General features: G+C 41.8%; 1 protein-coding gene across 1 annotated transcript; it reads left to right on the top strand.

The window, feature by feature from the left end:
* Positions 1-1886: 1886 nt before the first annotated feature.
* Positions 1887-21129, top strand: LOC146578569 (CD276 antigen-like). Its single transcript, XM_085268751.1, has 6 exons — positions 1887-1962; positions 6468-6800; positions 8206-8562; positions 17127-17477; positions 19846-20175; positions 20407-21129. Exons 1-6 carry the CDS (start codon positions 1893-1895, stop codon positions 20529-20531), a joined length of 1566 nt encoding a protein of 521 aa, XP_085124877.1. The 5' UTR covers positions 1887-1892; the 3' UTR covers positions 20532-21129.
* The last annotated feature ends 252 nt before the right edge of the window (positions 21130-21381 follow it).

Below are 21381 nucleotides of genomic sequence, written 5' to 3'. Positions count from 1 at the left end.
TGTGAACTTTTTTTATTCTAACTGTGAACAAACAACAAAACAATGGCAGCCACTTCACAAACGCATGGCACAACATAGAAGAGCCACCTCCACAGGACAAAACTCGCCTGTCCATCTGCATCTAAAGGACAAAGGACACTCTTTCGAGGATGCCAATGTTCACATTTTGGACAGAGAGGACAGATGGTTTGAAAGAGGAGTGAATGAAGCCATTTATGTCCACTGTGAGCGACCATCTTTGATCAGAGGCGGGGGTTTACGACACCAACTTTCTGCCATCTATAATCCAGTTTTGAAATTCCTCCCCAGACGCCTTAACACCCACTCACACCCTGGGCCATCTGACATCAGGACATCACATGGTAGGGTGGGGCCAGGTTTCACAATGAGCTCACCCGAAACCCTGGCTGATTGTGAGCTACACCCATTTTCTCACCTTGGCTCATGTGATTAGGTAGAGGTTCAATAGGGAGTTCATTGTCCCTCTTTGGGGGGAAACTCCCACTGGGTTTAAATCTGGGACTCTCCACCATTTGACCTTAGAACTGAAGAAGCTTCTCGGATGAGAGGTGAAACGTCTTCAAGCAACTTAAAGAAGTCCTGATGCTTTTTTTTTCTAAGCTCCTTAGACTACGATGACCTGGATGACTGAGAACCTTCACAGACATAGACAAAATAGACTTAAGTAAACCAAATGAACTTTGGAGTCTACATATCTGTCTCACCACATCTTAGTGGTTAATGCAGTTGTTCCAGTAAACAGAAACAAACACTTCCTCTCTGCTGAACTGCAGACACTGTATTTATTGAAGAGGCACAGCATCACTTTAGTGAGTCCTGCTCACCTTATGACCAAAGAATGAATCCAGATGATCACAAAAATGGAATCAAATATCTATGAGGATGTATTATTGGAGGCTGAGATGAGTTATCAGACATTGTTGATCTTTTGGAAAAAATTAACAAAAATATTCAAATATGTTCTCCTCCTCCAAAAGCAGTTTTTATTTTATTTTCTTCTCTCTCTAAAAAAGTGTGTGTGTAAGAAAGGTTTCCTGTGTGAGGTACTATATGTAAACTATGTAAAAATCCAACAGGTGGCAGCAGAGGAGCTTCAGTTTGACCAAGGTAGGATGTCATTCTAGAAGATGCTGGGGAAAAAAGTGGTGGGGTTACTGTACCAGTATGAGGGGCGGAGGAAGGTTGCTTTCAACTCAGAGGTGTGAAACTGAGATTTTTTTCTAATCCCGTTTAAAAAAGAAAACAAAAAAAAGCCATTACAATCATCTAAGATGGATGACACAAACACACGTGTCAGTTGTGATAATTTAAATGATTTACCTAAAGCAGTGATGCCCTGTAATTACTCTTTTCTATTAATATTCATTGCCATAATTTGTGACACACAGGAAAAAAAAAGCTTGAAGAAAAGCTTTGTCTAATCTCCATGCGCCAGCTTCAATTATCTTCTCAGCTTTATATATAGTATATATACCGATGACTTAAAAATAATATAAAATAATTTCCAAATCCAAATTGGTGAACAATAAATGAATGACAATAAAGCTTTCATCCAGTGTATTATAATCAGTCATATCCAACCAAATGACTGTTATTAAATATGTTTCTGCCATAAATCCAGATTGTTCCTCATTAATTTAATATAATTTAATATATAATTTAATATACGTCAGTCCTAATGTTAACCTAATGCAGAACCATTTCTGCGTTTCCATTGGAGGAGTCCGGTCCAGCCCACCATCTCTATCTCTCTCTCTAACTCATAAGTGTGGCGTTACAGACCTGCTCTCTCACTCAGGGACTTTCAGCTTTATCTGAACCTCAGAGTTCTCTTCTGAATCTCAGATTCTGATTTTAAAACAGAAACAGAAATGTCTGCTGGAACTTCGTCACTCTGCTACAATTTCCTGTTTTTCAGCGTCTTTGTGTTTGTCTCTGCAGGTGAGATTTACTGTGAGAAAGTGAAGGTTATATATTAATAATAATGTGTGTGAAAGTGATACAAGGTTAGACAGAGTCTGTGTGGATTTAACATCTGTAATCCAGCTGTGACAAAGAAGTGTAATGTGTGGATGGGCTCAAACTGTGCTCATGAACATTTTGTACTTGTAAAGTTGTGAACTGAGTTTTGTAACCTTGTAAACCAAAATATCTGAAAATGTTATGCTTGTGCATCTGTAGACTAGAATTTGCGTGTTTGTAAAAAAAACAAACAATTATTTACACAAGTTACAAATATTTTTTTGTTAAGGTCTGGTTAGACATACAAAGCAAAAATCTACACTGTGTTCCAAATTATTATGCAAATTATATTTTTCTGTGATTTTCCTAAAAAGTCGATTCAGTCAGCATAATTTTTGAGTCATCAACCATTCGAGTATAATTTAAATGTTACTGAACAAACCGCAGAATAAAAACAGTGTTTTTCAAAAATAAAAAAACTTAGTATGCACTGCTCCAAATTAATAAGCACAGGGTTTCAAAACATTTTATAGGTTGTAGAGAATTGAAAATGGTCATTTGTTTAATTTGCAGTATTAATAGATCAATTTTTGCTGAAATCAAAAGCTATTTCCATCAAAAAACACCTTAACAGGTCAAGTTACATATTAACATAGCACCCCTTATTTGATAGCAGTTTCACATTTCTTGAATGTTCCATGGATGCAACATTCAAGTTTCAACTTGAATGTTTAATTATGTGGGGTACAGAAAAAAAATAAATTATAGACTATATTTTGTCAGGTTCCCGTTTCTGTTGACCCAGCGTTTTAAGTTTTAGTTTATTTGGATGTTGTTTATGTTTAAGTTCGTTAGATTAGCAAAGTTCATTTGGTTATTAGACTCCTTGTGTTTTCTGCCCCTGTATTCCCTCACCCTTTGTGGTTCATGCTGCATGTCTTATGTTATCAAGTTTGTATTGTCATGTCTGTGTCTCGTGTTTCCTGTTTTATTTTGAAGGAGTTGTGGGTTTTTTGTTCATTGTATTTAGGCTACGTGCACACGTACCCGGGTATTTTTGAAAACGCAGATTTTTCTATGCGTTTGCACCTTTCGTCCACATGTAAACGGCGTTTTTAGTCACTGAAAACGAAGCTTTCTAAAAACTGGATGGATGGATATCTTCTAAAACTCCGTTTTTGCATTTACGTGTGGACGAGAAAAACGGAGAAAATGCGTCAAAGATGTGCGCATTTTTTGACGTCACACTGTGCGCCACGTTATTGTTTTGGTGAAATGAATTTCTACAATACTGTTACTGTTAATTCTACTCTCTGCAGTGTTTAAATGCTTACATACACACACAGTTACTGTCCCTCCCCACATACGACTCGGTTCTGCTTCTATGCCCCAGCTTTGTTTACTCTTTCCCACCGAGGCATCTAGACTTCTGATTGGCCAACATTTCTGCACAGTTAGGAATATATCGCCACCTGTTGCTTTGACATGTTCATAGCAGCGTTTTCCTTCATTTCTGCCTTTATGTGTGGACGGGATTATTTTTTAAAACGAAAACGGAAAAGCTCCGTTTTCCTGTCCTGTCATTAGCCTCATGTCAGTCAGCTGTTCCCCCATGTGTTCCCACTTCCCCTAATCACCTCCTGTGTATTTAAGTCCTTTGTTTTCAGTGTGTCATTGTCAGATCGTCTGCGTTGTTTCTAGGCCAAGAGGTCAAGTTTTCTTATGTCTGGTCCATGTTCCTGTTGTAGGTTTTTATTTAATTTAGCTCAACCAGTTTAGTGTATTGTTAGTTTTGCCTTTTGTTTGCAGTTAATTTGCTAGCCACAATAAACGGCTCGTGCTGTGTGTCTGGGCGCGCCCGTGTCTCCGGACCGTGCTCTCTCGGGGCTCCGTGCTTATGTGTTTAAAAATCTGTTAAACCATATTAAAATTGTTTAGTTAAACTTGTGCTTTTGTAACATTCAGTATGGCCGGAAATACAGGCTGCATGCCTTGGGGCAAAATTTTATTTCGATTTATATGCATTTGTAGATTTAGAATAAAACTCAGTCAGAAAAAAACTCTCGCCAATCCCCTAACCCTAATCCTCCTTACGCAGGGAAAACTCCTTAAAAATCCCTCCGCGTTTTCTCCAAAACCCTAGAATAACTTGTTGGTACCCCCTCTATTCCCAAAACCTTATATTCAAAATCAGGGGAAAAATCCTTAGTCTTTTTTCTTCAAAACCATCCCTCTTACTAGCTACCTCTAAAATTCTACGCAGAGTCTAAGTTCTACCTCGCTCTTAATCGTACCGACCCGCAACCGCTTCCAGAGCACAATTTTTTCCTGCTTGTTCGCTCCCGCTCAGCTCCCGAATGCTGCTTACCTCATTTGAAAATTTCCGCCGGAGACCAACTCCGCCTAATGTCGCCCCCCTGCCAATCACATAACAATGGCACCGCTCCCTTCGCACCCCGGTTAGCCAATCGGCTGTAGGTCCGATTTTTATGATCTCCCGCTCAGGTTAAGACTGCCGCCGTGCTCCCAGAAGACCCCTGCCTTCAGCCATATCAACAACTGGCGCCGCTCAGACTGCTTGCGAGTTCGCATAGGGAGCGGCCGATTTCAACAGCAACTTGCGTCTCTTTCCTTATCCGCATATCATTCGGTAAGTGTTAATCTTCCTCTCTAACTACATGTTTGCATTTTCCTTTTTACCATTCTCTCAATCCTTTCATTTAAAAAAAATATCACAATGGTTTGTAACACGTACAATACACCATCCGTCCATCCATTTGCTTCCGCTTATCCTTTTTTCAGGCTCGCGCGGTGCGCTGGAGCCTATCCCACGTACAATACACTTTAAAATATATATAAGCTCGACTTTTAACTCCCGTAAAAGTTTATACATTACATGTCTACATCACCTATCATGGCCTCATCAGGTATCTCATATCATCTTGTTATTGTTATGTTATGCTCCTTTGATATTTTGCTAGTTTGCGTGTTTTAAAACTCTTTTTGTTTTTCTTTATATTTTTAGACCCAGATGTGTTAACCTGATCCCTGCGAAACACCAGCTCTGCGTGGATTTTGACCGCGAGTGACCGGATGTTGTTTCCGGCCTGAGGTTGCCTGAAATGCCGTGAGGCTCGTTTGAAAGATTGCGCCCGAGACCAACTCCGCCTCCAAGGCATGCCTACCTTTAGCTGCCACCAGTGAGATATCAGAGCCGGGCTCCCTTATCCAATCAGGAGCACGAGGAAGACAGCTTTTGCAGACTCTCCAGAAATATACAAGTCCTTACCAGCTGCTCTGCAACCCAGTGTTTCTGGTCCCCTCACCAACATTGCTTTTTGAGATCTTTTTTATGAACCACCAAAAAAGCAATTTTACCCCACAGTACAGAAGACTGGATCTGAGGGCAGCAGCGGAGACAAATGATTGTAATGAAGCGACGGACATTTCATGGCTGGTCTTAGATAATCGTGAGTTATTATGTCTTATGGTGAAAAGTACATCGTTTTGCAAGAGGCATACAAGCACTGTGGAAAAAGTAATCATAAAACTGTTTTTGTGAACACCCTACGTTATGCTTTAAAAATGTGATACATGTAATGTGATCATCAAAGAACATGATTTTTTTTTAAAACTTTTATTCTTATGCTTTTAAAGTATGTCAGATTATCTTAAAACACTTATTTGTATGTTATAATGTTTTTCTTACACCATTTTTATAGACACCTTATTCATTGTATCAATGTGTAATTATGTATCTTTGATAAATAAATAAAATATTTAATCTTGTATTTGTGTACTTTCTGGTGATTCAATAAAAAATGAGTCACATATCACTCTGATAAACACAGATCTCTGAAAGAAATGTTTGATGGAACAAACGAAACAAGTGTCTTGCTGCTAAACTTTTAAGTCACCATGGTTTAAATGAGAAAATGCCACTAGGAAACTAGCAGCCCTTTGTTGGGATTTTTAGAGATACAGAGATCCACCACATACAGAGATTCACTTTTTCACGTTTCATGTTTTTTTTCGTCTGCATTTGGGTCCACCTTTCACTCTACACACAGTCAGCCCCGCTGATTGTGACATATTTGTACAAAACATGGGTATACTTATTACATTTGAGTCACATGTGTTCTTGAAGAAAATGTATCTAAATCTGCCCCCAAGAGACTCACAGTGTCTTATAATGAGAGGCTGCTTTCTCTCACACATTATGTTCACTTATTATCAGCACATGTTGTTGTTCTGTGGAAGCTAACATCTTGTAGTTTCTGACACTTTGCATGTTTAGCATGAGGCTAAAATTCCCCCTCAGTGGGTCACTGGTGACCTGCTGGATGTTCAGAGGTTCATTAAATCCAACATGACTAAAAACTCAAATGTCAAAGGAAATAAACAAAATATTTAAAGTCAATCATTCTGGTCATAATTGTACTTTGACCTTTAACCTCTCTGCTCTGTGTTGTTTCCTCTTTCAGACCAGAAAATCATCACAGCTGAGTCTGGACAGGACATCACTCTGACATGTCGAGCTCCAAACAACAACATCACAGCTGTACATTGGAGCAGAACTGACCTGAGAGATAAGTATATTCTTTTGTACCAGGATGGTCACTTTGTTCCAGACGACCAGCATCCGTCTTTTAAGAACCGGGTGGATCTGCAGGACAGACAGATGAAGGATGGAGACGTGTCTTTGATTCTGAAGGATGTGACGATTAATGATGCTGCAAGATACAAGTGTTATGTCCTTGTGAATGGAACAGACTCATGGAAACTCCTCAGCATCATCAACCTGAGGGTTTCCCCAGGTGAGTGAGTGATGGTCCTACAGTCCAACGAGCATATTTAACTCTTTGAAGGATAATTTTAACCATATTTATACAATATTAATATAATAATAAAATCACTTTAGTACATGACGATGCAAATATTTTAATCTAAATTCTAATGTCAATGAACTTACTTATCATGACTCTGTCATGTAGCACACCTGCAATACAGGAGAAATTTCTGTTGTTTAAATGATTTAATTTGCATCAGCAACTTACAAGTTTCAGCACTGGACCTCTCTGTGAAATCAGCCATCTGTCTGCACACAAAAGATGAGCCTGTGTAACTACAGGGCTCCAACAAACAATAGCCAAACATTATGTTGATGTTTTCAAGTTTGTTTCTCTCTCTCTCTCTCTCTCTCTCTCTCTTGTTCTCTTCAGAAACCATGAACACTGAAGAAAACACAAAGTTTACAATGTAAATGTCTTTCATCTTATTAAAGTCTAACATGTTATTGCCCATAAACAGTGTTGAGCTAGCAGTACAGGAAAATGTTCAGATGCTGAACATACAGCATCTGTAACTTTGTATCCATGCTAGTTCTGACCCACAGTGCCATAGTTGTGCTCTTAACTAAACCCTGGTCATGTGACCATTACATACTCTACCTCAAACAAACTGTACAGCACTTTAAACCTTTAACAAACCCTTATTTCTTAATAATTTTTTAGACAGGTTCTTAATCTGTTGTGGGAACTGCTGGCTTGTGTGTGGCTGGGTGCTGTGTGAGGAGTTTTTCATGAGCATGCTCACGTGTGTGTGAGCATGCGCATGAAAAACGCGGTGACCGAAAAGAATGTCACGGATAGAGGCAGCGACCGGGATCAGCGTTCTAATGGGCTACAGCCCATGCAGTGTGTTTTCAAATGTGCAGTACCGGTATTAAAGCCTCGTGTCTTCAGTACTCCTGGGTGTCTCGGCTGATTTCTGTCTGCCTCACTACTCCACAAAAGTGATGGGAGTTAACCCCGAAGGAGGACAAAACTTCGGCCCTGGAGGAAGCATTTCCCCTTGCGTCTCCCGACCACGGTCAGGGGACCGACAGCGAGGAATGGTTAACAAATCAATGCTACATTTTTTTGTCTCAGGGACAGTTACCCCCTGGATTGGGCCAGATGCTGCTGCAGTCACACACACCAGTGTGACAGGAGTGTGAGAGAGATTAAAGAGAAAGAGACAACAGAACATGTTCAACTATGAAAACTCGACTTTAAAACATTTAAATAGGTGCTGGATGTTCAGAGGTTCATTAAATTCAGTCCAACATGACTAAAAACTCAAATGTCAAAGCAAATAAACAAAATATTTAAAGTCAATCATTCTGGTCATAATTGTACTTTGACCTTTAACCTCTCTGCTCTGTGTTGTTTCTTCTTTCAGACGAGAAAACCATCACAGCTGAGTCTGGACAGGACGTCACTCTGACATGTCGAGCTCCAAACAACAACATCAAATTTGTACATTGGAGCAAAGCTAACTTGACATCAGGCTATGTCTACTTGTACCAGGAAGGGCAATTTGTTCCACAAGATGGGCACGTTCACTCAGATGATCAGCATCCATCTTTTAAGAACCGGGTGGATCTGCAGGACAGACAGATGAAGGATGGAGACGTGTCTTTGATTCTGAAGAATGTGACGTTTAATGACACTGGAACATATGAGTGTCGTGTCTTCATGAATGAAACACGCTCTCAGGAGCTCATAATCATCCTCCACCTTCATGTTGATCCTCCAGGTGAGTGAGTTGGGTGTGTGTGTGATCAGAGGTGAAGCTGCTTCCTGGTTGTTGATGTTTGTTTCTAAAGATGTTGTTGATGAGACTTTGTAGAAAGCAGCTGGTCTGAGTGATGTGATCAGAGTGCAGTAGATAATGTCTGACAGCAGTTTGAAGAGGAAATGGATTCTGTTCTGTTCTTCACTCATCACCTACCTGACAGCTGACACCTCACACCTGTTTCTCACCTGCAGGTCAGCCAGGAGTAAACAAACAGGATGGAGGGAAGAAGGAAGAAGGGAAGAAGGATGAGGGAAAGAAGGAAGAAGGGCAGAAGCATGAAGTGAAAAAGGAAGAAGGGAAGAAGGATGAGGGGAAGAAGCATGAAGTAAAAAATGAAGGAGGGAAGAAGGAAGAAGGAGAGAAGGATGAAAGGAAGAAACCTGAAATTAAAACAGAAAATGGCAGGAAGGGTGAAGGGGAGAAGGATGAATCTATTGCACTGCAAGCTTTACCTGTTCTTCTTGTTGCTGCTGTTAGTGTTTTTTTTCTCATCTAAAAAAACATCAAAAGAATCCCCCAAAAAACAACAAGCAGAGTCAAAAACGATAAAAGGTTCTGTTCATCTGGTCTCATCCAAGTGACTTCTTCAGTCTCAGCTGACTGCAGGTTTCCCCAACATGGAAAAAAGAGCTTTGTTATCCAACCCTGGCCCACCACCAAGTTATTAGTTCAGGTATGTGGATGACACCTGGGTGAAAGTCAAATCTCAGGATGTACCACTGATCACATGAACTTTGTGGACCAACACATCAAATTCACCAGGGAGGATATGAAATATCTCAGAGGGTTCAAGAGCTGAACTCTGAGTCTCCTGCTGCTGATCCAAACTCTGTGTTGACACCAAAAGTGAAGAACATGCTGATCATCATCTTTAAACCTCACAGCAGAACTGTGGGTCAAATGATCTGAAGACACACAGAAATGAACTTTCCTGTGCTGCCTGACAGTGACTCTGAACTACAGTCTTCAGGATGTTCATGAACACAAAGTAAAACTGTGTTACAAACATGTATGAATTAGTGCTGTCAGCGTTAATCTCTTTAAAATGACGTTAATGCCATAACAGCATTAACACAGCAAATCTCTGTTAGTGAGTTACCACCGGTCACCTGCACAGTGACAACGTTTTATGTAGCTAACAACGTTAACGAGCTAACTGCACTAACGTGTTGATGCTGTGCAGCCCCACGCACGGGGTGATCCACCATAACTTGCTAATGGAGATTTGCCTGATGGCTCATGGTTCAGCTACAACTAAATGATTGACATTGAGGTTTTTATTGAGAATTTAATTATTTTTTTTTGTGAAATTCAAATTTGATTCCAAAGAGACAAAGAAGTTTGGGTGGTTCAAGTCTTTTGCACAGTACTGTGTGATTTTTCATAATATAACAACAAACATCACATGTGGTCAAAGTGTCTCCAGATCACAAACTTGCCTCAACTCTTCCAAACCATCCCAGCAGTTTATCAGTTACCGCGACAAAAGGAAAAAGAAAAGCATCTAAATTTGCCCAGAGACCTTAAATAAGGTTCCAAGCATCCGCAAAGACAAACATCATATAAACAAAACATTCCAGCAGCTATAATCGACGTCCTCAGATCTGGTACATTAATTGTCCAGGAAACTCCTGTTTTTATAGCTTGGATCATTTTTGTTTTTTTGTTTTTAAAAAATAACTATTCAGTTATTTCTTAGTGTTTATGGGTCTTTATTTTCTTATTCCTGATGTGAGTTCCTAACATGGTACTTTATGCCTTTAGTTCTGTGCTCCCATTCAAGAGTCCTTTAGGTTTATGTGTGTATTTTGTGTTTGTGACTTAATTGACTTAAGTTGTTTGATTTTCTGTTAGAGCTACATTGAGTTCTGCTTATCTGGTTTCCTGGAAGAGTTTCCTGTTGTTTAAGAGTCTTTCCTGACCTCCAGTGGTTTTGTAGCTCTAAAGCTGCTCTTGACTTAATTTTTTTTCTCCCGAATCTTGTATTTAGACTCCATCTCCTACCTAACAAACAATCTTTGATGAAATCCTGAAGAGTGGATTAGTGAGACTTGAAATTAAATAAAATTTAAGATTATTTGACAATAATGATCACACTGATGATGTGACAGTTTCCTTCTGGTCCCTCCTCTGCGGTCAGAGCCTGGAAGATGTTATGTCATATATTATGCATTATGTACTGTGTGGAGTGGACGGGATAGAAAACCCAAAATGTAGACTCTCAGAATAATTCTCAACAGGCAGCTTTTTTGCCATTTTTTAAATGGGAAACATGTTGTTTACGAAGTGTTTTGATAACCATCTGCATGCATTCAGAGTTGTACATACCAAGGAGAGATGTATAGTGAAGATGTCAGATCTAACATTTTATAAACCTTTTAATATTCAAAGATCATCCTTTTCAGATGAGACATTGTACATTGTTCCTTCATTCACAATGTTTTGAAGACAAAATAAATGGTTTCTCAGAATGCCCTGATTTAATGGCCGGCCATTAATGGTCCCAATCACTTTGTGTCTGCTACCATTAATGGAGGTGCCATTTGAGCGCATTGACATCAACATTTCTTCAATCAATGATGTTCTAGCTTCGTCAAGAGCTTTTATATAAAGCAGAAAACCATTTTTCCAGGCAAAATGGGAGCATGCACAAAAAAAACAAAAAAAATAAAAAATAAGGACAGGGATAGCTCAGTAGGTAAAGTGGTTGCCCCATGATTGGAAGGTCAGGGGTTCGAATCCCCTGAACGGCTACCCTGAGGTACCCCTGAACACGGTACCATCCCCAAACGCTGCTCCCCGGGCGCTGCACTGGTGGCTGCCCACTGCTTCACTGAGTGTATGGGTTAAATGCAGAGAAGAATTTCCCCACGGGGATCAATAAAAGTTAATTATTATTATTAGATAACGAGAGGGAAGCTGCAAAGAGACATGTAAGACTGCATCTCTGCTGCTCCATTCAAAATTGGATGGGTACCATCTCTTCTAACAAGACCAGATTTGTCCCAGAAAGGTTCCCAATTTTCTATAAAGCCCACATCTTTTTTGGAGGACTAAATAAACATCTCAAATACTGAGAAGGAAAGTGCAGCAGGGACAGGTATAGAGGCCATCTTACTAATCAGTCAGCTACGAGCTAAACTATGCTAGCAGATCCCTGAAGACACAGTGAGTGAATCAAAAGAGAATGTACCTGGCATAGAGCATGTGAAGATTAGACTAGGAAATAAGACATTATCTCAAAGTTTTAACTAAAGTGGCTAAGCATATGACCTACACAAAAACACCACTGTGTGTTGTAAGAGATACAGAAAGTGATACTCTACCACAGAGAGAGCAATCACCAAGTGACAGCACCACCCCAACCATACCAAGCCAAAATGTCTTGGTAAAGCATTAAGAGTTGTGCTCAGCTTGTGAAAAACAAACCCACATCATAATCCCCCGTCCACAAAATTTTAGACTTGGCACAATGCAGTAAGTCAAGTACCGCTCTCCTGGAAACTATAAAACTCAGCCTTTTCCCTCAGATTAGAAGCGCGGCTCGTTACTTCAGAGAGCACACCTTTGCAGTTAACTGGCGAAGTGCTTTACGTCACTGCATCCAATGCTTTCTATCTGACATGGTGATCTTGTTGGGTGTGGCTGTGTGCAGGCAGGAATAGGACCCAAGGTGCAGACTCCGGAGACAGACGTGAACTCAAAAAGGCTTTAATTTGGTACTCAAAAATATAACATAACTGGAAAAACTCAAAACAAACTTAAACCAGAGGAATGCCAGAACACACAGCTAAGAAAACGGTAGATCACGACACAGACACTAAGAAACACAGGGCTTAAATACACAGAGGGAGCAATCAGGAAATGAGTAACAGGAGGGAAACACAGCTGGGGCAAATCAGAACTGACGAGACCAAAGAAGCGTAAACTGAACACACTGAGAAAAGACGGAGACCTTCAAAGTAAAACAGGAAACACATAACACAGACTGAACAAAGACACAGACTCACATGCAGGCACTACAGAGGGAACAGAGACGTGGGACCAGGGCAGACACAAACACTGACTGGACACGGGGATATAGGAACTAAGGATACACAGAGACGCGAACTAGACAAGGGGATGCAGGTGATAGGGGAGACAGAGCAACTAAAGAAGACAGACCTAAGCCATAAGACAGAACTCAAAGAAACCAAAAACTAGACAGTATAAATAATATCATAAACTCAAAAACCCTGGGTCGACAACCCAGGCATCCTAACAGTACCCTCCCCCTTACGGGCTGGCTTCCAGACAGCCCAAACCAAAACATCAAAATCAAAAAAACAAAAACAACCCAACCAGGGTGGGCGGCGGAGGAAACAGGATGGAGGGCTCGAAACAAAACAAGGAGCCAAAACAAAAAAAGAAAGAACAAACAACGGAGCCTGGAAAGCAACAGAAGAAAACACAGGAACAAAGTCCAAAACAACAGCACCAAGGCCCAGGCATAGTCCAAAAGCAAACAAACAAAAGAGCTCACGAAAAGCGCAGAGGCCCAGGCAATAGTCTCAAAAAAGTTCAGGGGGGCGGCCCGGAGGCTGATGGTCCAAGAGCCCAGAAAACAGTTCAGGAGGCCGGCCGGGCGGGAGGCACCGACGGCGACCGAGCAGATCAGGAGGCCGGCCGGGCGGGAGGCACCGACGGCGACCGAGCAGATCAGGAGGCCGGTCGGGCGGGAGGCACCGACGGCGACGTAGTTCAGGGGGCCCTCCATGACGGCAATGACGTCCAGTCATCGGCCGGACAGGACGAGCAGGACGAGCAGGACGAGCAGGCGGAGCTACAGAGGCTGAGGTCGGATCAGGGAGAGCTGCAGACTCGGGGGCCGGACCAGGCGGAGCTGCAGACGCAGGACCAGGCGGAGCTGCAGACTCGGAGGCCGGACCAGGCGGTGGAGCCGGTGGTGGCTGAACGGCATCGCCAGAACCATCAGCAGACACTAGGACGTGCTGGCTGGGTCCTCCCGGACCCCCAGCTGACGAGGCACGAGGCTGAACGGGCCCCTCGGACCCTCCAGCGGAGACAGGTGGCTGAACGGGCCCCTCGGACCCTCCAGCAGGAAGAGACGGCTGAAGCGATTCCTCGGACCCTCCAGCGGAGACGGGTGGCTGAACGGGCCCCTCGGACCCTCCAGCGGAGACGGGTGGCTGAACGGGCCCCTCGGACCCTCCAGCGGAGACGGGTGGCTGAACAGGTGACTGAGCCGATAGGTGAGCTAATGTCTGAGCTATGGAGAGAAGTTTAAGTTGTATTGACTGTTGTAACGATGGCAGTAATGGCGGGTGAGGTGGTGGATTAGCAGACGGTTGGACTAGGTTGTCTGAGCCTACGGATCCTACAGAAAACTGCTGGACGGGCTCACCTGAGCCTCCAGCGAGGTCAGAAACAGGTGCAAGTACCTGCCGGACACCAGCCACTCCCACCCGAGGAGAAGGTACGGGTGCAGGAGCTAACTGGTTCCCGGTCATCCTCACCCTGGGAGCCGGGACAGGCACAGTCAACGGCTGGGCAGCTGCAGTCCCCACCCGAGGAGCTGGTACGGGTGCAGCGACAGGCAGAGGCTCAGCCAGCCTAGACACCCGAGCAGGGACCAGCTGGACCTCAGCCTCCCTCACCTGAAGCACTGAAACAGGTGCAGGGGAATGCTGGGCCTGAGCTGCCCTGGGAGCAGGAACACAATGGTGCGAAGGAGCAGGCTCAGCAAACACAGACTCTTCTAAAACGTTTTTTAACTTCCTACCACCACCACGTCTAACAGTCTTAATAGTCTCAGTCTTAGCAGTGTTCATATGATTGTTAGTCTCCAGCTCCGAGGAACGACAGCAATCACAACTCACCACCGGGAGTTGCTCCGCAGAAAAAGAGTGGTGACGGTGTGAGCGTCGCCTCCTCCGGGAAGTGGGAGGTGGCGAACTGGGCTGCGAACCCTCCAAAGGACCGGGCTGCGATGAGGAAGCAGAGAGTTTGTGAAGCTCAGAAGGCGGCAGACCCAAAAACAGAGCGAAGGACTGCAGCGGAGTGAGTCTAACGTCCGGTGTCACATAATCTCTCTTCCTCCGCCGCTTAACTCTCTTGTCGGACTGGTAATCCAGGGGTGAAGGCGGAGGTGTAGCGACTGGAGAGAAGGAGCACGTGCTCAACCTGATCGCCCAAGGCATAGACACTGGCTCGGCCGTAGCCATTTGGAGGCTGCGGGGCCCTCCCAAAGCCAAACGTGACCCATAGAAGGGTGACTGGTGCTCCTGGGCATGCTCAGCTTCCTCCCTCACGATCTCCTTGAGGAAGGCAGAAACTGCGGGTCGCTGATACCACACGGAGTCTGCTGGGTCCATGTTCTGGTCGCGATCTTCTGTTGGGTGTGGCTGTGTGCAGGCAGGAATAGGACCCAAGGTGCAGACTCCGGAGACAGACGTGAACTCAAAAAGGCTTTAATTTGGTACTCAAAAATATAACATAACTTGAAAAACTCAAAACAAACTTAAACCAGAGGAATGCCAGAACACACAGCTAAGAAAACGGTAGATCACGACACAGACACTAAGAAACACAGGGCTTAAATACACAGAGGGAGCAATCAGGAAATGAGTAACAGGAGGGAAACACAGCTGGGGCAAATCAGAACTGACGAGACCAAAGAAGCGTAACCTGAACACACTGAGAAAAGACGGAGACCTTCAAAGTAAAACAGGAAACACATAACACAGACTGAACAAAGACACAGACTCACATGCAGGCACTACAAAGGGAACAGAGACGTGGGAACAGGGCAGACACAAACACTGACTGAACACGGGGATATAGGAACTTAAGATACACATAGACGCGAACTAGACAAGGGGATGCAGGTGATAGGGGAGACAGAGCAACTAAAGAAGACAGAGACCTAAGCCATAAGACAGAACTCAAAGAAACCAAAAACTAGACAGTATAAATAATATCATAAACTCAAAAACCCTGGGTCGACGACCCAGGCATCCTAACAGATCTAAGGCTTTTAATGCAGCTGCTCAGCCATTTCTCCTCCTAGAACAATGGGTTTTATTTTATTTTATTTTTCTCTCTTAAAAAGTGTGTGTAAGAAAGGTTTCCTGTGTGAGAGGTACTATATGTAAGCTATGTAAAGATCCAACAGGTGGCAGCAGAGGAGCCTCAGTTTCACCACCAAGATCGAACGTCATTCCAGATGATTAGGGCTGCTGGGTAGACAACGTTATACAGTGACAGGGTTGCTGGTCCGGTGTGATGGGTGGAGGCTGGTTGCCTTCCTTAGATTTTATAGGACTGCAAGATGCAGCTGGCTCCGTTATATTTCAGACCTGAAATGCAGACTTATAGAAAGTGTCCTTAAAGCGCTCCAAACATCTGTCATTATAGCAGGACAGCACTGATCCCTCAGGGCTCACTCACTGCAACATGTCTGTCTGATCACAGTTTTCTGTTCCACTCAGAGGTGAGAAACAGAGATTTTATCTAAACTAGAATTTTTAAAAAGCCATTACAATCATCTAACATGGATTATACAAAGGCACATGTCAGGTGTGATCATTTGATTTACCTAATGCAGGGATGTCATGAAATTATGCTTTTTTAAATATTCTTTACTATGTTTGTGACACAAAAGGGGAAAAAAACAGCTTGAAGAAAATGGTAAATGGACTGGTTCTTAAATAGCCCTTTTCTGCTCTGAGCACTCAAAATGTTTTGTCTAAAAAGCTTTGTCTAATCTACTTGCACCAACTTAAGTTATCATCTCAGCTTTCTATAAAGAGCTGATGATTCTTAAAATAATAGAAAATAATTTCTGAATCCAAAGTGCTGAACAACCTTGAATAACACTAAAGCTTTTAACCAGTGTATATTTGTTATAATCAGTCATGTCCAAAACCAAATGACTGTTATTAAATATGTTTCAGCCACAAAACCAGATAATTCCTCATTAATTTAAGAAAATAAGAGTCCTGATTTTGACCTCTTAGGTACAAATATTTTGGCATCATTATTTAAAGACTGGCTGCTCTCCAGTTTTCTTCATTTATACGTTTGCATTGGAGGACACTGGTCCAGCCCACCACTGTCTGTTCCAGCCCACCACTGTCTGTTCCAGCCCACCACTGTAATACAGAAACACAGACATGTCTGCTGGAACTGCGTCACTCTGCTCCACTTTGCTGTTTTTCAGCGTCTTCGAGTTCGTCTCTGCAGGTGAGATTAACTGTTAGAACGTGTTTATCTCGGAGGTAAATAACTGAAGAGTATCAGCCTGTTTACATGGTAATACACTTTGCATGTTTAGCATGAGGCTAAAATTCCCCCTCAGTGGGTCACTGGTGACCTGCTGGATGTTCAGAGGTTCATTAAATCCAACATGACTAAAAACTTAAATGTCAAAGGAAATAAACAAAATATTTAAAGTCAATCATTCTGATCATAATTGTACTTTGACCTTCGACGTATCTGATCTGTGTTGTTTCCTCTTTCAGACGAGAAAAACATCACAGCTGAGTCTGGACAGAACGTCACTCTGACATGTCGAGCTCCAAACAAGAAGATCATAGTTATAGTTTGGAGCAGAGAAGACCTGAAAGATGAATATGTGCTTTTTTACGAAAAAGGACAGTTTGTTCCAGAGTACCAGCATCCATCTTTTAAGAACCGGGTGGATCTGCAGGACAGGCAGATGAAGGATGGAGACGCGTCTTTGATTCTGAAGGATGTGAACACTGCTGATAGTGGAACATACGAGTGTCGTGTTGTTAGTGGAACAAAACGCAGGAGGAGAGGCATCAGTACGGAACCAATCAGCATCATCCACCTTCATGTTGTTCCTCCAGGTGAGTGAGTAGAGTTGAGTGTGTGTGTGATCAGAGGTGAAGCTGCTTCCTGGTTGTTGATGTTTGTTTGTTGTATGGATGAGCTGGTGGATGTCAGAGGTAGGCAGATGTTTCTCCAGCTGTTGTCTTTGTGGCTGGTAGTCTAGAGTTGTAGAGCAGCATTGTTTGGTTAGAGCAGAAACAAAGACATTTATGAATCCGTCTCTTCTTCTCTTGCTCTCTAACTCGCCTGTAAACATGTGTGGGGAAACTCAATGTTAAAGCCTACAGCTGGAGGGGGAGGGGAGGGGTGAAGCTGGTGGTTGTGAGTCTGTGAAAGTGAATCCTGCCGGTGCCATAGCTGCTGAAAACGTACTTAGTGCAGACACAAAACGTCCATCAGCTTCAAAGTGTGTCAGAAAAATGTCCACATGGTGACTGATGGATGAGAGAGGTCCCATTGTTGTTGTTGTGCACAAATCATTGAACAACACAATTGTGACTGTTAAATTTTGTTATCTTTGACATTTTTCATAGATTCAACCAAAAAAAGAGGAACTGTGTTTTAGTGACAGGCTGCTAGCATTAAAGTGTCTAAAGATGCTTGATCCTTTGAGTTTGGAGTATTTTTATATTTGAAACAAATTCCTCTGTCAGCTACAAGGACTGAAACTGAGTGAAGAAGCAGCCAGTATCCAAAGAGAAGCTTCAGAAAGCTTCTGCTGTTTCTTAAGATTTTAATTTGAAAAGAAAAAAAGTGTTGTGATTTGATTCCAAGGAGACAAAGAAGTTAGGGGTGGCTCAAGACCTTTGCACAGTACTGTGTAATTTTTCATAAAAACAGGCATCACATGCAGTCAAAATGTCTGCAAAGCAAAAACTCCCCTCAGTACTTCCAAACCACCCCAGCAGTTTATCAGTTACCACGACAACAGGAAGAAGAAAATTACTTAATTAAGGTTCCACCCATCCGGAAAGACAAACATCATATAAACAAAAAATTCCTACATCCTCAGATCTGATGCATTAAGTGCTCCAGGAAACAGTTTTTGTAGCGTTGATCATGTTTCTTTTTTTGTTTGTTAATTCTTTCTTGAAATTTTGCTTTCAGTTATTTCTTAGTGTTTACATGTCTTTATTTTCTTATTCCTGATGTGAGTTCCTGTCATGGTATTTTATGCTCTTAGTTGTGCGCTTCCATTCAAGAGTTCTTTAGGTTTATGTGTGTTTTTTGGGTTCATGACTTAAATTTCATTTTGAGATGTTTGATTTTCTGTTTGAGCTGCATTGCCTTCTGCTTATCTGGTTTCCTGGAAGAGTTTCCTGTTGTTTAAGATTCTTTGATCTGCAGTAGTTTTGTACTTTGAGATTTCAGCTTTAAAGCTGCTCTTGGGTTTATGTTTTTTTTCTTCTACTGAATCTTGCATTTAATCTTGCTCCATCTCCTACCTACCAAACAATCTTTGATGAAAACTTGACTGAATTAGTGAGACTTGAAATAAAACTGGAAATCGCTGACCAGAAGAAGATTTCCTTTTGTGTCCCTCCTCTGAGGTCAGAGCCTGGAAGATGTTTAAAACCCTCTGGTTTTCTGCATCCCCCACCCCCTTACTTTAGTGTTCCCGGTCGAAATTGACTGGTCCTTGTTAACTGCTCTTAAGTTATCACAAAGAACATTTCTCACCATTTTTATTCAACTTTCTTTAGCTGTATCTCAAAGCAGTGTTTAACATGAATAAATAGACATTAAATAACTGCAGTGAAAATACAAACAGGCACTGAAAATGAATTACAAAATGAACATTTAATGTAAAAAATAAATTGAAAACCAAAGACCAAACTCAACATGAAGCCTAGTGTGTATGTGTGAGTGTGCTTGTGTGTGTTTGTCTGTGTGTGTGTCTGTGTGTGGGCATGTGTATGTTTGTGTGTGCATGTGTATTCATGCACATGACTGGTATGTGATACTCAGGAGAGGTGGGCCTTGCAAACATATTTGCAGCATCTTAGGCTTGTTTTGTTGTCTCTAGGGGCACAGAACTCACAGCGCTTCCTTTTCAGCCAATTTAATTTGTGCTTGATGCATAAAGTTAAAAGATTAAAACTAATGAAACAAATTTTAAAAAGAGACTTTTGAAAAAATGTAATTACATTTTATATAATGGATTATGCATAAAAATAGAATTGGACTAAAGGTCTATTGCTTTATTATCTATTCAGATTGTGTATCGTGTTTTTTAAAAGTAACTAAGTTACTAATTACTTTTGAAAATAAGTCGTCAGTAAAGTTATGTGATTACTTTTTGGAGAAGTAATCAGTAATTAATTACTAATTACTAATTACACACAAACCTTTAACCTCTCTGCTCTCTGTTGTTTCCTCTTTTAGACCCAAAGATCATCACAGCTGAGTCTGGACAGGACATCACTCTGACATGTCGAGCTCCAAACAGCAACATTGTGAAGTGGAGCAGAGCTGACCTGGTGCCACAATATGTGATTTTGTACCAGGATGGTCACTTTATTTCAGCCAATCAGCATCCATCTTTTAAGAACCGGGTGGATCTGCAGGACAGACAGATGAAGGATGGAGACGTGTCTTTGATTCTGAAGGATGTGAACACTGCTGATAGTGGAACATACGTGTGCCGTGTTTTCATTGAAGAAACACGCTCATGGAAGAACAGCATCATCATCCACCTTCATGTTGTTCCTCCAGGTGAGTGAGTAGAGTTGAGTGTGTGTGTGATCAGAGGTGAAGCTGCTTCCTGGTTGTTGATGTTTGTTTCTAAAGATGTTGTTGATGAGACTTTGTAGAAAGCAGCTGGTCTGAGTGATTTGATCAGAGTGCAGTAGATAATGTCTGACAGCAGTTTGAAGAGGAAATGGATTCTGTTCTGTTCTTCACTCATCACCTACCTGACAGCTGACACCTGTTTCTCACCTGCAGGTCAGACAGGAGGACCAGAGAAGGATGAAGACAACAAAGATGGAGGGAAGACAAATGGAGTAAAGAAGGAGGATTTACCTGTTGTATTGATGTGCTTCGTGTTGCTGCTGTTATTGCTTTCTTGATCTACAGAAAATATAGAAAAGGCTCAGTATTCTGTTGGACATCAGCCCGTTTCAGACGTCTCAGGGCTTTGTACAGATAACTATGAGACTCCTGCTGCTATTTCAATCCGTTAGTGTTAACTTTCAGTTTCAGGTAAAACCTTTTAATAACCATTATCCGATGGCCTGGCACCCTGTCCTGCTGTATGAAACCTCACACTCAGTGACAGCTGGGATCAGCTCCAGTCATGTCAAACTAGAAGGAAGGAAATTTACTTCTTCACAAATAGTTGGTTTAGAAACAAGATCCAGCTTTTACAAAAACATCCAGATAATCCTCACAGAGTTGTTTATGAAGGCATGTGTAAGTGAGCAGATTAATAACTTGTTACTTGTTTGATTGAGCTTTAGAAAGTGATTATTACAATTTATTGATTGTTTCATTGTTTGTTTACATTTATGATAGATGGTTATTAGGAAGTTTGACCATACTTAATTTTTCATTTCTCTGTTTGTCATCAAACCCTCAGACTGTGTTAGTGTCTGTCTGAGCTCTCTATCAGCGACTCTATGATCCACAGTGTTTGTTCCTCTTCAATAATTTATCACAGGATTGATTAACACCATTTAAAACAGTATCACAAACTAAACCTTACATTAATTTAATGTAAGGTTTAGTTTGTGATACCAGGCGAGAAATTTGGGTGTAGTGATGGATGCAGACCTAAACTTAGAGAAACACATTAAGACAATAACAAAATCAGCTTACTATCACCTCAAAAATATTTCTAGGATAAAAGATCTGATGTCTCAACAGGACCTGGAAAAACTAGTCCATGCATTCATCTTTAGTAGGCTTGATTACTGTAAC

This window comes from Mchenga conophoros, linkage group LG3 (genome assembly GCF_057382185.1).
Source record: "Mchenga conophoros isolate Kocher_MC1m ecotype Shallow Benthic linkage group LG3, M_conophoros_male_GT1.1, whole genome shotgun sequence".
NCBI classification, from domain to species: Eukaryota; Metazoa; Chordata; class Actinopteri; order Cichliformes; family Cichlidae; genus Mchenga; species Mchenga conophoros.
The sequence above is the reverse complement of the archived record's forward strand: the minus strand, read 5'-3'. Positions and strand labels throughout refer to the sequence as shown.